Source organism: Lithobates pipiens, unplaced genomic scaffold, assembly GCF_037356315.1.
Source record: "Lithobates pipiens isolate NorthernLeopardFrog02 unplaced genomic scaffold, aLitPip1_a1.2 Scaffold_13, whole genome shotgun sequence".
Classification (NCBI taxonomy): domain Eukaryota; kingdom Metazoa; phylum Chordata; class Amphibia; order Anura; family Ranidae; genus Lithobates; species Lithobates pipiens.
In genome coordinates this window covers 143,164,456-143,186,527 of record NW_027507718.1, presented here as the reverse complement: position 1 = coordinate 143,186,527, position 22,072 = coordinate 143,164,456, and the positions used below count along the sequence as shown (strand labels likewise).

Here is a 22,072-nt window from a genome sequence, read left to right as displayed (position 1 = left end):
TTAGCAGTGTGGAGGCAGGAGTTGTGTCACTTGAGACTTCTGGTGTCATCTGTTTGCCAGGGTTGTGGCAGATGGGGCCTGGCTCTGTGTGTAGAAAGTACGCAAGTACGTCTAGGCGCAAGTACGTCTAGGGAGGATGACAGCGTGTTGTTGTAGATGGAAGTGGTTAGGTCTGGGCAGGACAGGGGTGCGATTTTGTCATAAAGGCCATCAGTAGCAGAGTGAAGAATGGAAGGGCTGAGGTTGTGAAGGTTTCTGTGGGTAGTTGTTTGTGGGTTGGCAGCATGGGATGTAGGAGACAAGGAGAGAGTGAAACGGATAAGGTTATGCTCAGAGAGAGGAAAGGGTGTATTAGAGATATTGCAGGGAGTGCAGTGATGGGAGAATACGAGGTTGAGTGTTACCGTTGGAGTGAGTGGTGGATTGTGTCCATTTTGTTAGGTTGAGTAGTTTATAAGTGGTAGCAGTATTAACATTGATTGGAATGTTAAAGTCACCTAGGATGATGGCAGGCACTTCAAATGAGAAGAGAAGTCATCCAGAAAGCATGACACTGGTCAAGGAGGCCGATAAATGACTGTGACCCTCAGACAAACTGGAGAGAAAAGACAAATCCAGTGCATTTCAAAAGAGCAGGGGGAAAGAGAGGGAGGTGTGGAAAGTACCTGGAAGGTGCATTGTGGGGAGAGGAGAAGTCTGACACCACCTCCTTTTCATCCACTGGGTCTGGTGGAGTGAGTCCAAAGGAGGCCACTGTGGGACAGGGCAGCTGGAGAGGTAGTGTCTAATTCATGAAGCCAGGTTTTGGTTATAGCAAATAGATTAAGGGATTTTGAGAGGAAAAGGTAATTGACAGAGGCTAGTTTGTTGAAGACTGAGAGGGCATTCCAGACGGCACATGAAAGAGGGGGGCCAACTTGTGGAATCAGGAGAATTGGGATGAGAAGGTGGGAGTTACGACTGTTGGAGGAGGTAGACAGCCAATTTTGGGGGTGGGAATTGGATGTGGGAGGGCCGGGGTTTGGTGTGATGTCCCCAAACACCAGGAGTAGTAGGAGGTTGAGGGTGGTAAGGCGGGAGTGGGATTTATAGGAGGGCAGATGCTGTGGTGGAATGGAAGTGGTGATACTGTGTGGGCTTAGAATGAGCAAGAGGTGGTAAGTGGAGTGATATTGAGCGGGCAGAAGAGAGGGAGATATGTACAGATTGGGGTCTGGAGAGGGGGGATAAAGAAATGAGAGTTTGAGGAGAGAGGACGTTAGAACAAAGATTAGTGTGAGCATGTTGGAGGGTGGGGTGAGGGGAAGAGAAGGAAGGCTGAGAAAAGATAGAGTTATAAGAGGAACTTCCTGGCAAATAGCTTTGGAACAATAATGTCTGTACTTACTTTTTTGTAGCAGTGCATTAGTCAAAGTGCCCATGTGCAAGTGCCAAACACTTGTTGCCCGCGTGACACTTTGTGCAAGGACTCTTATTCAAATCACTTTACATGTACTTTTACCCTTGGCTTTGTGTTATTGTGAACACTACTAGATTTTGCTGCAATTATTTGGATTTATCACTGAAGATAGACATTATCATACAATATTTCTAGTAGCGCAAAGGACACATATATTTATGAAAATGTTAAAATGCCACCTAATGGTATCAGCTGTATAGTAGCTCCCAATACTTCAGCCCAACTAGAATTACTATTTGAATCTTCAGAGACTGGGTCACCCCAGAGGCTAAAATTGCACTGTCAGTGTACACTGTCGCTGAGAGATGGTCCATATAAATTGTACTGTTCAGTAACACCATGCTTTAAGGCATCCTTAACCCCTTTACGCCGACCGCTCGCAAATATTCGGCCCCACTGGACTGATCTTTTTTTCCATGGGGTCTCCCGGCAAAAAGTACGGGGTCTCAGTGGGAGCCCCGGGCCTGTTTTAACGATCGGGTCCTGAAAATCCTTAACCTGGGGCATCTGATCGATGTGATAGCCTTTGATTGGCTATCACAGCGATTAGTCACTATGAAGCCCGCCCCCTGTGTTTTCTTTCTCTGTGAATGGAGGAGAAAAATAATTTGTATCTCTCTCTCTCCTCGCAGAAAAAAATAAATAAAATAATAATAATTAAAAAAATACCTAGATCACGGATCCGTGCCAGGGTTAGTGCTTGGGTCAAGATCAGGGTCAAAGGTTAGTAATTTTTTTGGGGGGACATGATTTATTTATTTTTTTAAATTAGTGTCAGTTAGTATTAGTGTGTTTTAGGTAGGATTAAAAAAAAGCCAAATGCGCACTATTGTTTTTGGTCTGTATTACAGGTACAAACAACAAATAACATACAACACACATATGTGGTATCACTGTGATCGTCAGGAGCAGGAGACTTTAATTTGGGTTGTTGTTTTGTTGAAGGTTATGGTAGAAGCAAGAAATGTACAGCTACATTTAAAAAAACATGATTTTTTTTTCACTATTTTGGGCCAGTTTTCCTTTGAGAATGAAAACAAATCAGGAGATAATTATTACCATTTATCACCAAATGAAAGCCTAATTTGTTCTGAAGGAAATGTGGTATATTCCACCTGGATACACAAAGTATTTGTGATGATGTACAGTTTTACTAAGTTGCAAAATTGTGCTTAGGCATTAAGAATTGTTTTATACTTAGGTGCAAAAGGGTTAAACAAGATTTGCCAAACCCTTGACTAACTCACCCATTACTACTGAAAAAAGACTGATTATGTAATTTTTACAGAATACACCTGCCTTTCTATAGCTAGTGGAGCAAGATATCCCTTCATTAGTTTCTCTGCTCACTTCCACAAGATCTTTTGCTGTCCTTATCTTGTAGCTAAGCTCAACCCAGTCATGCACTACATTATTCATTATTCATTCTGCACAATGGCATAGCAGTGGAGAAAACTGGGAGATCTGGTGAGGATTTCTCATCGCTCAAGTTTCCAAGAGATAAAAAGCCATTATGTTAAGCTGGCCATATACCATACAATTTTCTTATTCAATTTCCTTTAGATTTACCTTCAACTGTGTAGTGATAGGGCCTGTCTGATTACACACAAAAGTGTTTAGATTTGACCTCATATTATATGTTTTTGGTAAATCTAAAGGAAATCTATAGAAGAAAATTGTATAATGTATGGCCAGCCTTTGTCTACATACCAACAACACCATGACACAGAAAAAAAGTTTTTGCATAATCTTTACTAGAAGTCTATTAATTGTTTGTATACATTTACAGGGCTTGCGCTTCTTATAGTGATGACGAACCCCTTGGGGGAAAGTGCCTACTCTAGCAGGGAGTCAATCCTGTCTGGTGATTTCTTATATGTGGTAATGGCTTATTGCTGAACACAAGAGCACAATTTGAAGAGCATTTTATGATGAATAAAAGTTGGTTTGCACAATGTGCATGGAGCACTTTTTTTGGTCAGTATCTCACAAGATAAATTATAGCTGCAAGAAGCACTTGAAGGAGGTTATTTATTAGTGGACTTTCTCTTTAAAGCTGTACTATGGCTTATGCACTATATGGGACATATATTATGGGATTATGGGATATATCATTTAAAAATGTTGTATCATTTGGTATAATTTGTGATTGATGGTTTAAGCGCTGATCACATGGACAAAAATAATAGAATAGAAAAGAATAGAAAATTAAATAATAGAAAAGAATAGAACAGAATAAAAAATAAATAATAAAACCGTCTTCTGAAATTTGAATTCTGAATAGAATAGAACAGAATAGAAAGAAAATGAATAGAATTCAATAGGATAAAATATAAAAAATTTTACCTTCTTCCAAAATTTGAATTTCAAATGGACTACATTCAAATTTGAATAAAATAGATTAGAATAGAAAATAATAAAGTAGAAAAATAAAGTAAAAAAAAAAAAAAAATAGATTAGAAAAAAGTTAAATACAACAAATACTCCAAAATTCAAATAGAATACATTTTTATTTGAATAGATTAGAATAGAATAGAAAAGAATAGAATAGAAAATAAAAGAATATAAACTAAAGAAAAAACAATAGAATAGAATAAAATAGAAAGAATATAACCATCCTCTGAAATTCAAATTTAGAACAGAATAAATTTGAGTTTGAATAGAATAGAAATAAATAGAATGGAATAGAATAGAATACAAAACACGCAAACCCCTCAGCTAAAGTGAAAGTCAATGGCCTTCTGTCGGACGCCTTCTCCATCAGCAACGGGACGCGGCAAGGCTGCCCCCTGTCACCCTTAATCTTCGTTCTGACACTTGAACCCCTGCTCAACAGATTAAGAGCCAACCCTGATATAAAAGGATGTGTTGTAGGTGATAGAGAGTTCAAAGTAGCAGCATTTGCGGACGATATTTTGTTGTCATTACAATCCCCGCACACTTCCCTACCTAATCTTCTCAGTGATTTGAAACAGTTCGGGGATTTATCGAACTTAAAAATGAATTACTCTAAATCATACGCCCTTAACGTCTCACTTCCTCCACAAGAAGCTACTCACTGTCAGGACTCCTTCCTATTTAGATGGCAGAAGGATAGCATCCCATATTTGGGTATCCAAATCGCAAGGAAAATTTCAGAGTTATACAAACAAAACTTTCTACCCGCGCTCTCCAAAATTCAAACAGAACTAACAGACTGGGCCAACCTAAATGTCTCCTGGTTCGGCAGGGCGGCTTTATTAAAGATGATTGTCCTCCCCCGGCTCCTATACCTGATGAAAACAATCCCGATTCACCTCCCTCCCTCCTTTTTTGCAACGTATAAAAAATCCTGCACCACATTTATTTGGAAGAACTCGGCCCCTCGTATTAAATACTCCTGCCTAAACCGGGCTAAAACAAGGGGAGGGATTGGCCTCCCTGATCTTTCCAAATACCATTTAGCGTGCCACCTAACCAGGGTGGTAGACTGGCGGATCCACAAGGCCAGAAAGGCTTGGATCACCTTGGAGAACCATTTTACAAATGGAGTGCTGCACTCCCTCCCCTGGATTACCCCGAGCCATTGGAACCAGGCCGTTAAATCACACCCTTTTATCTTCCCTTCCCTAGTGGCCTTTAACCAAGCTTTACGTCTCTACAAAGTGTCCTCGCGACCAGGACCTCTGACCCCCTTATGCAACAACCCGGAGTTTCACCCGAGAGAATGCACCTCATTCTTAAGAAGAGAGTGGCCACATGCGGAGGTGTTAGCTTTATAAAAATAAACCACGTTCCTACGAAAACCCAGCAGCACTTTCCCCAACCCAAAGCTTCCCCTTTTGGTCGTATAGAGAATTAAGACATTTCCTCGCCTCGGAAAACCCATCCACCACATGGTGTAGGCAACTTCTTCCATTTGAACGCCTATGTACAAGTGACACCCCTCTGAGACACTTAATATCGAGCATATATGTACTACTCCAGGATGAGCCTGACCAGACACTGACGACACCCACGCGTAGCTCCTGGGAAAAAGACTTGCAGATCAATCTTACCAATGAACAGTGGGAGGACATATTTACTTACGCCCATAAAGATTCGATGAATGTAGCAATCCAAGAAAATGGATATAAGATCGCCACTAAATGGTACAGGACCCCCGCTAGACTACATAAATTCTCCCCCATGATTCCCAACACTTGCTGGAGATGCCAGACAGCAATAGGTTCAATGATTCATATTTGGTGGGAATGTCCCTTAATAAAACCCTTCTGGCAGGAAGTCCACTCCATTATCGCACAGGTCACCACTTACACCTTAAACTATAACCCCGCACAATATCTCCTCCACCTTACGACTATCTAAACAGACCTACCTCAAATCATTAGCCATGCATATGGTTAACGCAGCCAGGCTGTGTATTCCCACACACTGGCGATCTACTGATATTCCCTCCATTCAGGAATGGCTGACCAGAGTTGCTAGGATAGAGGAGATGGAAGAGCTGATATATACCACACAAGAACGGCTACAGAAATTCACGACTATTTGGGCGTGCTGGAAACATTTTCAAACCACGGACAAATATAAGACATTTTTCCCCCACACTTATAAAACAAAGAGGTGCAGTGTCGGCGGGGGCCGGGGGGGGACACCCTCCCACCCCCTCTCCTTTTCTCTCCCTTATACTCCTATTCTCTATATCCTTTTCCCCCCACCCCCTGATCTTCCACCCCCTCCCATCTACCCAACCAAAGGTTGAATCCTCCCGTAGAACGCTTACCCAACCGTTAATTTTGTAGAGCTGCAACAAGGCAGCCATTTGCTATCCCACTCGGTCACAGGTGTCAGGAATAACACCACCCTAAGAACCCTGTTGGACCGGATGATATGGGTCCCACAGGTTAGGCACTCAGGCCCAGACTTGATTAAGCCTCTTCTACTGATATGATCATATTAGTTACACGTTTGTTGACAAATTATACCTCTGTATAGCACTGTTCTACTAGCCACGACCAATGCAGCAGTGATATAGTGCTTTCTTTACTGCGATTGGAAAGGGTCATGGCAGCATTTTTTTTTGTTTGTGATGATTCCCTGTCTCGCATATTTGTATGCTTTGAATCTTTCAATAAAATCTTTTATGGAAAAAAAAAAAAGAATGCAAAACACGGTAGAATAAAATGCAATAGAATAGAATAAAATAGAAAGAATAAACCATCTTCAAATTTCAAAAAGAATAAATTCAAATTCGAATAGAATATAATATAAAAGAATAGAAAATAAGAGAATAGAATAGAATATAAAAACAATAGACTAGAATAGAATAAAATAGAAAGAATATAAATATCTTCCAAAATTCAAATAGAATAAATTTTGAATTTGAATGCCAATTAGAGTAAGAATTAGAAAGAATAAACAAAAATTAATCAAATTCCAAAAACAAATTTAACTAAACAAAATTATTTTAATACATCAAAACAAAACAATTTTTTTTTCATTCTGCACATGACTAAAAATGAATTTCAGGTGTGGGTATTTTAGATGTAGTGTAATATTTGGGGGTTATTTTAGCTTAAAGGTAGAGCTTACCAGTGAGCTGAGTCCACGCCAGATATGCCGTTTTAAGGGCTTGTAGGCCCACTTTTATTAAAGAAAGAAAAGTCCGATAACAAAATAGTTGCCCACACAGGGGTTTCAGCTTTCCACAGCAATAATGTACGTAGAACCAAAAATACCAAGCCACCTGGCCCTCTTTAGCAGCACTGCTGCTCAGACTTCTGCTGCAGCCCTCTTGGCTCTTTAACAGAGTTCCTGTACACCCAGTACCTCAGCACTCTTTACTAGCTTCTTTTTTTCAGCCCACAAGCTTGGACCCTCTGTCTGCTCTGACAGACCGACCTGTGCAGACCTGCACACTTCTTCTCCCTTACACGCCTGGACTCCTCGGGAGGGTGGAGCCCAGAACCATGGTGTTGGCTTTGTTTTAAGCCCAAGACCCACCTGTGCAATCATCCAGCCAGACTGCTGGCTGTTCCCAAAACCCGGTCCCAGGATTGGAGATTCCGAACTACCACAGTAGTTACATTGGTCCAGCTTGGACCAAACTATGCATATGCCATACCTGTTGGATCCTTCTAGAAGCTGGAACTTACTGAAGTAGACACTGCTACTCCAAGGAATCATCACTTCCTTACGGGTCCCATGTCAAACTGGTGCCCTGCTTCCTTATGAATGCAGTAGGTCAGCTGCTCGGTACAAGTGCTATTCAGAGGATGCGTTGCAATTTCTGAATGAATGCAAAGTGTTCTCTGATTGGACGAATTGAAGAAATGTGATGTCACTGCCTCACCTCTCCACCTCAACCAATTAGAGAATGAAAATTAAAAGCATTCTCTGAATCGTGTCCATGTAGAGCAGAAAAACTCCTGTGCTCACAACTCAGTAGGGTGGCTACTTGGCACAAGACTCATAGGCAAATGGAGATCACTGGAGTAGTGGTGTCTACTTCCGTGATTTCCAGCTTCTAGGAGGATCAGCCTGATATGGCTTATGCATAGTTAATATCTATACATAAAATTATTCTCTAAGGCTTAGGATATTTTTCTCCAATAGGATCCCCACTAATACCTCCCATCATAACCTCTACTAAAGGTCAGAATTTTCTGTCAGTGAGAGCAGAGGGCGCAAACATGTTAGGAGGTGTTGCAGGGTCTAAAGATTTGACCCTACTTATCAATCACAGTAGAGTAAGCCCACGTACACACGGTCGGAGATTTTGGCAACCAAATCCGTCGGATTTTGCCCGTCGGATTTACTCCGACGGATTGTGTCCGAAACTGTTGCATACACACGGTCGGGCCAAGTTGTCTGATTTCGCAGGTGGTCAAGAACGCGGTGACGTAAGCCGTGTACGGCGGGACTAGAAAAAGGAAGTTCAGCTCCACGTCCGGCACCCTTTGGGCTCCTTCTGCTGATCTCGTGTCTATCGCGTGTTAGTAGAAGTTTGTTGAGAGACGATTCGCGATTTGTTAGATTTGTGATTCAGATCGCTACAACTATTCAGTTTCTGCTTGTTGGTGCGTATCTGATAATCAGTGCGTGCAGTCAGTAAGTATTTGTTGATCATTGTGGACTATATCTTGGTATAGTACGCTTTGAAAGGCAGTTCTCATTGTCTGCTTGCTTCTGCTATTTAGGTCGTTCTTTCAGGCTTTGCTGTTTTTCTGTGCTTTCTGGTGTCCGTTCTGACCAGCCGACCGTTTTCAAACCATGTTTCCTGTACGTACTCGTCGTAGAGTTTCTGCTGTGCAGGGGCTTCGTGTTAGGGTTGCTACTTTGACACAAGCCCGGTCCATGAACAGGGAGGGGAGGCGTTTGTGGACCAAGAATTGGTTGGGCCAACCTTTGCTCCATGCCTTTGCTCCGTGAGATCCAGGAGAATAATCCTAATGATTGCAGGAATTATCTCCGGATGACGGACCCCGTTTTTCACCGTCTGCTGGCTTTGATGACCCCTTATATCACCAGGCAGGATACCTGCATGCGGCAAGCCATCACTCCGGAGCAGAGGCTCATCGCCACGTTGCGCTACTTGGTGACTGGGAGAAGCCTTCAGGACCTCAAGTTCTCTACAGGCATCTCCCCCCAGGCTCTGGGGATCATTATTCCAGAGACCTGTTCTGCCATCATTCAGGTCCTGCAGAAGGACTATATGAAGGTAAGTGTTATCCTTTAACATCACATTCTATGTATTTCATGATTGCTAATGTCTTGAATTTCTTTCCTCATTCCCTAATTACTATCATTGCAATATGCTCTAATTTATATGATGTGCCCCTTTGTCCTCAGGCAAATTTGCCTCACTAACTTCCCCACCATGCTCTTCTTGGCCCATAAAACTAGAGTCTAGTCACTTAACAATGTCTTTTGTCAGCTCCATAGTATTGCTTTACCCTAAACACCCCCTAAAATGTCTACAAATGTGATGTGTGTGCTTCAATTCATGCAGAGTGTTTTTTTTTGTTTTTTTTTGGGGGGGGGGGGGGTTGTGCCAAACTCATTAGGAACCCCCCTCCCCCCAACTGCTAGCTCAGCTGATAGCAATCCTCTATCTGTTGACTTTACCAAACTCAATACACACTATACCTACCTTTTTGATGCTCACATTTATGGATGAATTCACCTAAGCATGTAGTGTAAGGGCCTGCCTCAATACTTTAGCCTTTTTTTTTGCTTTTAACCTATTAATTATCTGGATATGTAATATGAGAATGTCAAAAAGTGCTTACATTTTGATGAATTTTTGTTATTCTGACACTTCTTACCTGTCCGGTGGGCTGCCAATAGTGTAACTAAGGAGGGGCTTCCCAAAGTATCACACATTATTTAGCCATTCAGCTCTCAATCAAGTGGAGAGGGTTACTTGTCCTAAACATCCCCCCCTCATTTTTTATCAAGGGCCCATCAGATGAGGGGATGGGGGGGGGTGATTACTCTCATAAGGGGACATTAGACTTTAGGCTTTAAATACTCAGTTCCCAAAATGTTTAACTAATTTTGTCACAAAATGTTTGTGTGTAATCTTTTTGGAATGTTGATTGGTCAAATTAATAATTTTTGTTCTTGTTTCAATCCACAGTGTCCTTCAATGCCACAGGAATTGCAGACTGTGGGCTCCCACTTTGCCAGTCGTTGGGACTTTCCCAATTGTGGAGGAGCAATAGATGGGAAGCACGTCCGCATCGTCCCACCACCCAACTCGGGGTCATACTATTTTAACTATAAGGGGTTTCATAGTATCGTGATGTTGACGGTGGTGTCTTCGACATATGAGTTTTTGTATGTGGACGTGGGGCAAAATGGATGGATGTCGGATGGTGGAGTGTTCTCACGGACGGATTTCTACTGGCGTCTCCAGAGTGGCAGTCTGGGCTGAGGAGAATCAGGAAGGACTCTCGTTCGTCTTCGTCGCGGATGAGGCGTTTGCCCTGGGGAACCATCTGATGTGTCCTTTCCCCATGAGGACCCTCACCCCAGAGCAGAGGATTTTTAATTTCCGCCTGTCCAGAGCCCGAAGAGTGGTGGAGAACACATTTGGTATACTGGCCAGCCGGTTCCGCCTTTTTCTTACGCCTATTCACATGGCAGAATACAAACTGAATCACATAGTGCTGGCGTGCTGTGTTCTTCACAATTATTTGAAAAAAGTTTCTGCGAACTATGCGGTCTCAGTTGGCCAACAAGAAGCAGACTTGATGGACAATGCAGATAACCTCACGGGCCTTCAACATGCTCATCCTGGCTTGCCCCCCCAAAGCGCCCGTGAGGTTAGAACACAATACATGGACTACTTTGTGGGTAGGGGGGCCATTGATATGCCAGACAATGTCTGAGCGGCATTTTAAAATTAAATTTTTATCTGAAACTCCTTCATTTAGTGCTTGGCTTGGTTTTATGTGTCTCGTAGGTATAATTAGGTTTGATCAAGTTGTGCCTTTTTCACCAACAGTGCAAACCCAAGTTCAGAGCGAGATGAGGGGACAGTCTCTTCTTCAGATAATGTTATTATGTTGTGGGTCTGCTACACACGCACCTTCTTTTTTGGTAACTAATGTATGTAGTGCATTACTGACCCAAATCGTGCTCATTTTCAGCACCATGGCAAAAAAATGGCATGATTGTCAAAATTTACACATCACTGTGGGTGTTTTTTTTAGTAAAGGCACATCCACTATGCACTACAAGTGCACTGCAAAAGTACACCTGAAACTGACCTGGGAGTGCAAAGTGGAGTTGCCTTTATTAAATCACACTCATTCTCAGCACAAACTTAAATTGTACTCCAAATACATTTTTGTTGCCATGAAAAAAAAAGCCACACATTGTTGCTAATTGAACTGTTTAATCCAACCACATTCACATGTGCGTTTTGAAAAGGTTTGTACAACCAACCAAGAAATTGAGTGTTTCCAAAACTGAGTTTATTCAAAATTTGGTTTAATTGTTGTTTTTGTGTAAACAGGCATGTATCTAACTGTAAAATACAGAACACAGGAATTTACAAAGTTCCACTTTGAAAAGTGAAGACAATATCAGACATGAGTATGTACAAACTGGTCTGATCTTGCCTTCATCACATGGGGTGTCACCCCTGAAAAATCCAAATTTGGAAGATGCACACAGTGTGTCAACATGAGCTATCTCCCATCATGGGGGATCAATGTACATGCTTTGGGGCTGCAACCCCTTCATCTCAGACACTAAACACAAAACACATACATTGATCCCCCATGATGGGAGATAATGCATGTTTACACACTCTGTGCATCTTCCAAATGTCGAATTTGGAGAACTACAACATTTTGTTAGTAAAATTCCAAAAATAAGACCCTATCTAGTTTGGGGTGTTTCACACTCTCCCCAAAACATCAATGATGTTTTTCAAATTTAAATTAACATCATTGATGTTTTGCAGGATATGTTCCCAATCCCCATTGCACCCCATTATCTCCCCGATACCCAAGATTTCACTGGTAAAACGGAAATCTTCTTCCACATCACCTACAAAACAAAACAAAAAAAAAACATGTAATATAAATATGGTGACATACATTGATGAGCTTACCGGAAGCTGTGTTCTCCGACACTCACCTGTTGTGGTGACAATTTGCTCAACCTGCACGATCTCTCCTTCCTCCTCCTGCTCCTCTGTTTGTGCTTTTGGAAGTTGTCCTTCTTTGTGAGGGGTGGGGTCCCTGGTTTCCTCATACTTGCCGAGTCTTCTCTCCCCTATGATATTTAGAAAAAATAAAGAATGAACACACAGAGTGAAGAATTAACAATATGAAACATTGTTTGGAAGTGTTGTTCAATTGTTTATTTTGGCCGAGCTTCAAGGTCATAACATTATTGGGGACACTGTGTTCAGCTAGAATACTTACTGGAAGAACGATGTTTCCTACGAACGAATGAAACCATGAACTTGAAAGTGGCCATTTTAAAATACACAACATGAACTCAAAGCACATGGAGCAGTATGCAAGCAATAATAATCATATGAACACACGACAACTACTTACTTTTGGCAAGAACACGCTTGATCCTTATGTACTGCTCGTGCTCCCTCAGTTTCAGGTCTGACCAGCTTTTTCTCAGTTGATCCATGGATCGGTGTACCCCAGAATTAGGCAGAAGACACTTCACAACTTTATTCATGATCTTGGCCTTTCTGATATTTGGGTTTGGGTAAGGTCCATACTTCCCATCATAGTCGGTCCTGTTCAATATGTCCACCATCTCCAACATCTCTCCAAAAGACATATTTGCGGCCTTAAATCTTGTCTTCCTGGATTGGGCCGTTTCAGGCTCCGGCCTTTCCTCACCCTCCTCGTCGTTAGTGTAATTATTAGTGCGCACCTGTGTTCTCTCCGCCATGTGCTCTCCCCACTGTGCCGGGAGCGAAGGGGCGGGGAATAGTCTGGAAAGAACGTCAGGGGCGGGCGGAGTTGCACGCATGCGCACTGTATATAAAACGTAACACGCGTGTGTCGTCCGTACGATCTGTGAACAGAGGGAGAAGCTGAGGTGACGAACGCGCAAACGAAGGTAAAATTTTGAACTTGGCACATCACTAGGCTACACTGCTTCTAGATTGAGGCCTGCATTAGTGGAGTTTAGCCTGACATTAGGGTTTGTCTTGTGTTGTGTCTTGCAGACATGGACGGGTTTAATGACTACAGCTTCCTCCCTCTATTCATCGATAAATATCGAGACATGTCAGTCCTGTGGCAAAACACCCACCCTTTCTATAGTAGCAGACCAAAGAGGAAGGCAGCACTGTTGGAACTGGTTGAGTTTGTGAAGCCGGTGGTCCCCAGGGCAGATGACAAATATAACAAAAAGAAAATTGGGAACCTCAGGCGTACATATATGAAGGAGAGGAATAAGGTGCTGAAGTCCATGAAATCTGGAGCTTCAGCAGCTGAGGTTTATGTTCCCACCCTGTGGTATTATGACAGGATGAATTTTCTGGCAGACCAGGCTGAGGCCAGAGAATCCCTCTCTACTCTTCCTTCCACGCGTCCTATGCTCCATTCCACACCTGATGAGTCTTCCGACGCCCAACCTGGGCCTTCCACTCAGGAAGAACTGGAGGAGCCCAGCTTGAGCCAGGTATAGTATTGTTGTACATATTTGTGGAGTCAAAATGAATGATGCTAACTTGATTTCTGCTCCCTAATTGGTGAGTTTAGAAAGTGTTTCACATATCAATAGACAGTAGTGGCCAAAACCTTTGGGACAAGAAAGAAAAATGCTGGGCTCAGAATGATAGTCTTTTCTATTGGTTAACAATTTGCAACAGTGGTGATGTGAAAATTGTGTGTGTTTGATGAACCAAAAACTCAAACTATGTCCCTTTTTCATACACAGGAAGAACTCAGCCAGGACCAGGAGGGTGTGGAATGCAGCAGCCAGGAGGTGGCTGTGGAAAGTGGCAGCCAGGAGGAGGCAGGGGTAAGCAGCAGCCAGGCGGTGGGCAGCCAAAGGAGACTCAACGAATGCCAGGTCCCTCCCCTCCGCCTTCCACGCAGAAGGGCGAGAAAGGGGGGGAATGTTGAGGAGTTGGCCTTGAGGCTGATTGGTGAGGCTTCTGTGGCACTCCAAGCAAAACCAATCTACCAAGAGGCCTTGGCCTCCTTGGTTGTATGCAAGCTTGAGAAAATGGAGCAGGGGCAACAGATCTTGTGTGAGCAGGTTATTATCCAAACCCTCAACACAGGTCTGTTGGGCCAAATGACACCAGAAACACACTTGTGTCATTTGGCCCATGCCCCTGCTCCTCCTCCTCCTCCTCCTTCTGCCACACCTCCAGCACCACAGCCACAGCCTGGAAGGAAGCGTGTAAGGAAGACCAGAGAGTGATGACCTGGGTTCAGTCTGGTCTGCCAGAAGATGCAGCCTGTTGTAGTACCACAGCCTGGGAACATTGTTGTCATCTGCTGCTGTTCCGGGTTTCATGGACTTCAGGACCAGACTTCTCTCCCTCAGATATGTACTCCTCAGGCCACCAATTTTTGCGTTGAAATATTTGATGTGTTCCCTGGGGGCCAAAGGCTTCACAAATCTCCCCAGTTTCAACATTGCTGCCTCCCTCTTTATCTGTTACTGACACCGAAATAAAGGTATTTTTTGTTTGGATGAAATACTCGCGTATGTGTTTTCCTTCCAAAAGGCCAGTTTATTTGTGAGCAGGCAGGTACATTTCCAAAAAACAAAATGAAATAAATAACAAGGGGTGTTAACACTAAACAACCTCCTGTAGATTAAAAAAGAAAAACAAAATCTAAAAAATCGAATAATGTTGTTGTTGTAAGTTTACACAAAAATAAAAAATAAGGAGAAATGAGCAAAGTGTCTTTAAAGGAGATTTTTAGGGAATCCCCCCACAAAAACATCCAAAAAAGAAAAAACCTAATCTAAAATTGTGTAGATGTGCCACAAACTAAAATTGTATTGCTGAAATGGTTAAAAAAGAGTAATGAAATATGTTCGGGAGAAGTGTGTGTGACTATGAGCATCAAAAGAAGTTGGTTCTTGCAGCATTGTAAAGAACAAGAGAATGCGCTTGATGAAAGAATTTTTAACATTGCAGCGTGACGAATGTGCTATATCGCTTACGAGCAGTAGTTTTACCTGAACGAGCGCTTCCGTGTCGGAATTTGAATGTGAGCATGCATGGCACTTGGTCCGATCAAAATGCTCTACACATGATCGGATTAGGTCTGACCGGCCCAGTTGGTCAGGAAATATTTCCAACATGTTGGAAAATTGGGTCGGACGGAGATTCGGACGGAATCAGTCCGATGCATACCACACACAGTCAGATTATCTGACGACACGGTCCGATAAGACTCATTCCGACAGATTCTCCGACCGTGTGTACAAGGCTTAATAGAGGTCTGTTCTCTGATGGTGGAAAATAGTCCCCTAATCATGAAAAAGACATGTTTCCAATGAGACTAGAGATTGTGGAAGCAAATGAGAAACTCTAGTGAACAAAACCAGATGATAAAAATGACAGATCATAAATTATATTTCACAGATCATGAACTTTGCATGTTATTGTTTATGCACTACAATATAGAATAAACAATATAAGTGCTATTCTATCTCAAACAATATTTAGTAAAAAAAATTTCAAAAATATTGACATGGGAGCTGTGATGTATTTGTCAAAGGATCAGAGTCAGTAGCTTAAGGTATTTTAGGCTACAAACCCATTTAATTTACTTAATTTAATAATTTACCAGGAAGGCCCAGTTTTGCAAAAGTGGGAGGTTTAATAACAACTTGTCAAGAAGTAAGGCTGTATTGTGTATGTTTACAATTTTCTTGATATGTGTCTACTGCTAATTAACTTACATCAGACATGTTTTTCAGTATACCAGCTGGCAAAATCTGTATGTGTCTTCTCTCTCTGATAATTTCTGGAATTTTGGGCAAGCCACCTGTACATTAACAGTGCATTAAAACAATAATGAAATACATTTATTTAAAGTAATAATGACATAGGTTTAATTTATAATAATATAATGTACAAACATATAAAAAAAAAAAAACATTTATCCTATTTGCTCCTGTTTGGTCTATACCTAAAACTCCCCTCGTACTCTTGTTCAGCTATGACAAAAACATTTCCCCTAGATTCAACCAACCATACAATTGCTTCACCTCCGTGGATCCATCTCTGCCTACTAGCTGGGGTATACAGAGAGGGGAGATGCTGGGTATACAGAGAGGGGAGATGCTGGGTATACAGAGAGGGGAGATGCTGGGTATAAAGAGAGCAAAGATGCTGGGTATAAAGAGAGGGGAGATGCTGGGTATACAGAGAGGGGAGAGGCTGGGTATACAGAGAGGGGAGAGGCTGGATATACAGAGAGGGGAGAGGCTGGGTATACAGAGAGGGAGAGGCTGGGTATACAGAAAAGGGAGATGCTGGGTATACAGAGTGGGGCGAGGCTAGCTATACAGAGAGGGGAGCAGCTGGGTATACAGAGAGGGGAGAGGCTGGGTATACAGAGAGGGGAGAGGCTGGGTATACAGAGAGGGAGAGGCTGGGTATACAGAGAAGGGAGATGCTGGGTATACAGAGAAGGGGGATGCTGGGTATACAGAGAGGGGGGATGCTGGGTATACAGAGAGGGGGGATGCTGGGTATACAGAGAGGGGGGATGCTGGGTATACAGAGAGGGAGAAACTGGGTATACAGAGAAGGAAGATACTGGGTATACAGAGAAGGGAGATGCGGGGAATGCTGGGAATACAAGAGGGGAGAGGCTGGGTATACAAAGAGGGAGAGGCCAGGTATACAGAGAGGGAGAGGCCGGGTATACAGAGAAGGGAGATGCTGGGTATACAGAGAGGGGAGAGACCAGGTATACAGAGAAGAGAGATGCTGGGTATACATAGAGGGGAGAGACTGGGTATACAGAGAAGGAGATGCTGGGTATACAGAGAGGGGAGATGCTGGGTATAAAGAGAGCAAAGATGCTGGGTATAAAGAGAGGGGAGATGCTGGGTATACAGAGAGGGGAGAGGCTGGGTATACAGAGAGGGGAGAGGCTGGATATACAGAGAGGGGAGAGGCTGGGTATACAGAGAGGGAGAGGCTGGGTATACAGAAAAGGGAGATGCTGGGTATACAGAGTGGGGCGAGGCTAGCTATACAGAGAGGGGAGCAGCTGGGTATACAGAGAGGGGAGAGGCTGGGTATACAGAGAGGGGAGAGGCTGGGTATACAGAGAGGGAGAGGCTGGGTATACAGAGAAGGGAGATGCTGGGTATACAGAGAAGGGGGATGCTGGGTATACAGAGAGGGGGGATGCTGGGTATACAGAGAGGGGGGATGCTGGGTATACAGAGAGGGGGGATGCTGGGTATACAGAGAGGGAGAAACTGGGTATACAGAGAAGGAAGATACTGGGTATACAGAGAAGGGAGATGCGGGGAATGCTGGGAATACAAGAGGGGAGAGGCTGGGTATACAAAGAGGGAGAGGCCAGGTATACAGAGAGGGAGAGGCCGGGTATACAGAGAAGGGAGATGCTGGGTATACAGAGAGGGGAGAGACCAGGTATACAGAGAAGAGAGATGCTGGGTATACATAGAGGGGAGAGACTGGGTATACAGAGAAGGAGATGCTGGGTATACAGAGAAGGAGAGGCTGGAAATACAGAGAGGAAGAAGCTGTGTATAAGGCGAGGGAGAGGCTGTGTATACAGAGAAGGGAAGATGCTTGGTATACATAGATGGAAGATGCTGAGTATACATAGAGGGAGATGCTGGGTATACAGAGAGGGGAGATGCTGGGTATACAGAGAGGGGAGAAGCTGGGTATACAGAGAGGGGAGATGCTGGTTATACAGAGAGGGGAGAGGCTGGGTATACAGAGAGGGGGAGGCTGGGTATACAGAGAGGGGAGAGGCTGGGTATACAGAGAGGGGAGAGGCTGGGTATACAGAGAGGGGAGAGGCTGGGTATACAGAAAGGGGAAAGGCTTGGTATACAGAGAGGGAGAGGCTGGGTATACAGAAAAGGGAGATGCTGGGTATACAGAGGGGAGATGCTGGGTATACAGAGTGGGGGGAGGCTAGCTATATAGAGGGGGGAGCGGCTGGGTATACAGAGAGGGAGAGGCTGGGTATACAGAGAAGGGAGATAATGGGCATACAGAGAAGGGAGATGCTGGGTATACAGAGAAGGGGGATGCTGGGTATACAGAGAGGGGGGATGCTGGGTATACAGAGAGGGGGGATACTGGGTATACAGAGAGGGGGGATGCTGGGTATACAGAGAGGGGATGCTGGGTATACAGAGAGGGGGGATGCTGGGTATACATAGAAGGGAGATGCTGGGTATACAGAGAGGGGGGGTGCTGAGTATACAGAGAGGGAGAGACTGGGTATACAGAGAAGGGAGATACTGGGTAATCAGAGAAGGGAGATGCGGGGGATGCTGGGAATACAAGAGGGGATAGGCTGGGTATACAGAGAGGGAGATTCTGGGTATACAGAGAGGGGATAGGCCAGGTATACAGAGAGGGAGAGGCTGGGTATACAGAGAAGAGAGATGCTGGGTATACATAAAGGGGAGAGACTGGGTATACAGAGAAGGAGTTGCTGGGTATACAGAGAAGGAGAGGCTGGGTATACAGAGAGGAAGAGGCTGTGTATACAGCGAGGGAGAGGCTGGGTATATAGAGAAGTGAGATGCTGGGTATACATAGAGGGGAGATGCTTGGTATACATAGATGGAAGATGCTGAGTATACATAGAGGGAGATGCTGGGTATACAGAGAGGGGAGAGGCTGGGTATACAGAGAGGGGAGACGATGGGTATACAGAGAGGGGAGAGGCTGGGTATACAGAGAGGGAGAGGCCGGGTATACAGAGAGGGGAGAATCTGGGTATACAGAGAGGGGAGAAGCTGGGTATATAGAAAGGGGGAGATGCTGGGCATACAGAAAGGGGAGATGCTGGGTATACAGAGAGGGGAGAGTATATATTGACTATGGCCACCTTTTACTAAAACAGCCCTGACCCATTGAGTCATGGACACCAAAGTACCATCCACATGAATGGCAGGACCCAATGTTTCCCAGCAGAACATTGCCCAAAGCATCACACACTGCCTCTGCCAACTTGCCTTCTTGTACTGCATGCTGGTGCCACTTCTTCCCCAGGTAAGTGACGCACACGCTCCCGGCCATCCACATGATGTAAAAGAAAATATGATTCATCAGACCAGGCCACCTTCTTCCATTGCTCTGTAGTCCAGTTCTGATGTGCATGTGACCATTGTAGAAGCTTTTGGCTGTGGACATGGACTTCAGAGCAAACTGCTATGCCCATTTTTTTCTGCTTTCGCCACATCAACTTCATGGACAACATGTTCACTTGCTACCTAATAGATCCCACTAATTTTCAGATGCCATTGCAACGAGATATTCCCTTTACCTGTCAGTGGTCATAATGTTATGGCTGATCGGTGTGTATATTATACTTTTGAAACTACCTCATTTTTGTCTGACAACAATAGCTTTAATGAATATTCAAGCCTCTAGGAATTTCTATAGTTTTACAGTATCTTACACAACTTCATAATATGTTGTTTTTGAGTCATTTATTGTTTTTAGTTTTTTTCTATCACATGTGATTCCATTTGTCAGATACTTTTGGTGCTTGACACCTAATGACGTATTTCTTTTTTATTGGCACCATCTGATTGATACCTTGGATCCATGTGTTTGTATGGTTTCATATTTTGTACTTATTACATTTTAATAAATATATACAAAGGAGAAAAAAAAACATGGGGCTTGGTAAGGGTGCACTAGATACAGGGCATCGTTAATTTACAGGTCAGTAATATAAATCTAAGTACTGGTAAACTGCAATATAATATATAATGTTCAAGCATGTAAATTAGGCTGGAAGCTGCATAGGCTTATTAAACCCTAAATTTGCAGCTTTTGGTTGCTAAGCAACTAATCCTGAAAATCTCTGCTAAACTTCTATTAAGAAATAGTTTAAACCCAATCCCACCCCCGAAATGCATATTTGTGCCAGCAGGAAAAGTTGGTTTTAACACCCAGGTGCCATACATATTCATCCATGGCAGTCTGAGGATGTGTGCTGAAGTGTGATTATTCCATTCTGTGTAACACACCTAATATGTCAACATTACAGTAAAAGAACACAAGTAAGAATACTACCAGGAATAAATGAATGTGTTTTTACTTACCTTATGAAGATCAAATGCCAACCCGTAGCTGGCCTGTCATCTGCATCGGTAGTTTTCTAAATATTGGTGACACAAAGGTATCACTGAGTTTATGCATTGGACTCGCTGTATATTTTTAGCTGTCAGGAAGAAGCTAGTAACCTGAGGCTTCCTGTGGCCACAAATTCCTCTTTGTTTTGACTAATCTAAATAGCAGAAATGTATTACAGTATAATCTTACAGAATAATGATTTTGTCATTTTATAGAAACTGCAATTAGAATTAATACTGCTGAATCTTTTATAGCATATTTACAAATATGTATATAAAAAAAATGTAAGACAAATATGTAGCAGTAACCATAACACAATTTCATTGAATCTAAGTTGGAAACAAAAAGCAAAAGACAAACATACTTAATTTTGAAGGATTTGTACAGGAATGACCCAGAGTTTACCCCCAATCCTCCCTCCGTTCCACTTAGGGATTTTTTTCAGTGAAAACACGGGGGTAACAAAGATCTGGCACCTTCAGCACTGAATGTATGCAATGTCAAGGGGTACTGGGGTATGCTGAAAGGTCTATTGATGCTGACAGGAATCTATTTTTGTGTGGGGGTCTATTGTTACTGAGGATGTCTATTGTTGCAGGTGGGGGGGGGGGGGGTCAACTGTTGAGGGAGAGATCTATTGTTGCTGGCTGCTGGGAAATCTTTTGTTGCTGCTGGGGGTCTATTGTTGCAATGGAGGATCCATTGTTGCTGGAGTGGTATTTTGTAACTAGCGGTTCATTGTTGCTGGGGGGGGGGGGTATAATGTTTATATGGGGATCTATTGTTGCCTGGTGGGTCTAGTGTTGCTGGGGGGGAACTATTGTCGCTGGGGTGTGGTCTATTGTTGCTGGCGGGATTCTATTGTTGCTAGGGTGAGGTATATTGTTGCTGGCTGCAGAGGATTTATTTTACTGCTTTTTTTTGTTATCATTAACAAATCCCATACAAATTATTTAGCATCACAAAATGATACTTGGCTCTGTACTCTCTAAAAAGGCCAGTACTGGGAGGAGGGTAGGGGGTAAAAGCAAGGGATGGTGCTCAGAGATGAATAGGGGGTGGAGACAAGGAGTGCCTCAGAAAGGGGGGGGGGGGTTCTGCACCTATTTTCTTAGAAAAAAGCCCTGTCCCCACTATAGCATGACCTAACATTGTTATTTTTTTTTACTCTTTTAATGTAAAAGAAAACAGCTCTTATTACTTTCTGTGATGTCATCACCAGGCTTGTAAACTTTATGCAAGAGCAGCTGCTTGGAGCTCAGTTCTTATTGACATAGGCATGCACCCAGAACTACATCTCTCAAGAGACCTTTCACAACACACAGCATGTGCTAGTCCTAAATAGCATTGTTTTGCAGAGAAAGAATCTAATTTATGTATGTACAGTATGTATGTAGAGCAGGAGAGAGAGGGGTAAAGTTAAGTGGAGCTCTGTATTCTAGAAGTCCTGACAACAATGGCTGACATTTTTGGAGCAGCACACAGAAAGTTAAGAACACTAGATTCCTGGAAGATCAATGCTGAAGTGCATCTACACCCAAAAACAAAAATTCAGTATGTTGCAGCTTACACAGTCCACATCTAGGAGAAGCTTTATTAGTTTTGTTTTGATACTTTTTTTTTCTTTATATTCAACTGGTTATCCTGACAGAAACACACTTATGTTCTAGGGTGACAGAACAATATCTATAGAGGAACAGCGTTGTCAGTCTAGGACAGGAAGACGTAAAATACACCTTTCCCCCTTCTCTCCTCCATAACATAGGGGGAAATAGTTCTGTCATCCACAGCAC

At 43.1% G+C, this 22,072-nt stretch overlaps 1 protein-coding gene across 2 annotated transcripts in view; it reads right to left on the bottom strand.

Moving 5' to 3' along the window:
* Nucleotides 1-20,357, bottom strand: part of MATK (megakaryocyte-associated tyrosine kinase) — a 117,071-nt gene extending 96,714 nt beyond the window's left edge. For both annotated transcript variants that reach the window (XM_077475664.1, XM_077475663.1), the window contains exons 1-2: nucleotides 20,249-20,357; nucleotides 15,866-15,951 (exon numbers count right to left, since the gene is read on the bottom strand). In XM_077475664.1, the coding sequence (XP_077331790.1) occupies nucleotides 15,866-15,874 (9 nt within the window). In that variant the 5' untranslated portion in view covers nucleotides 15,875-15,951; nucleotides 20,249-20,357. The remainder of the gene's footprint in view (nucleotides 1-15,865; nucleotides 15,952-20,248) is intronic.
* Nucleotides 20,358-22,072: the final 1,715 nt, after the last annotated feature.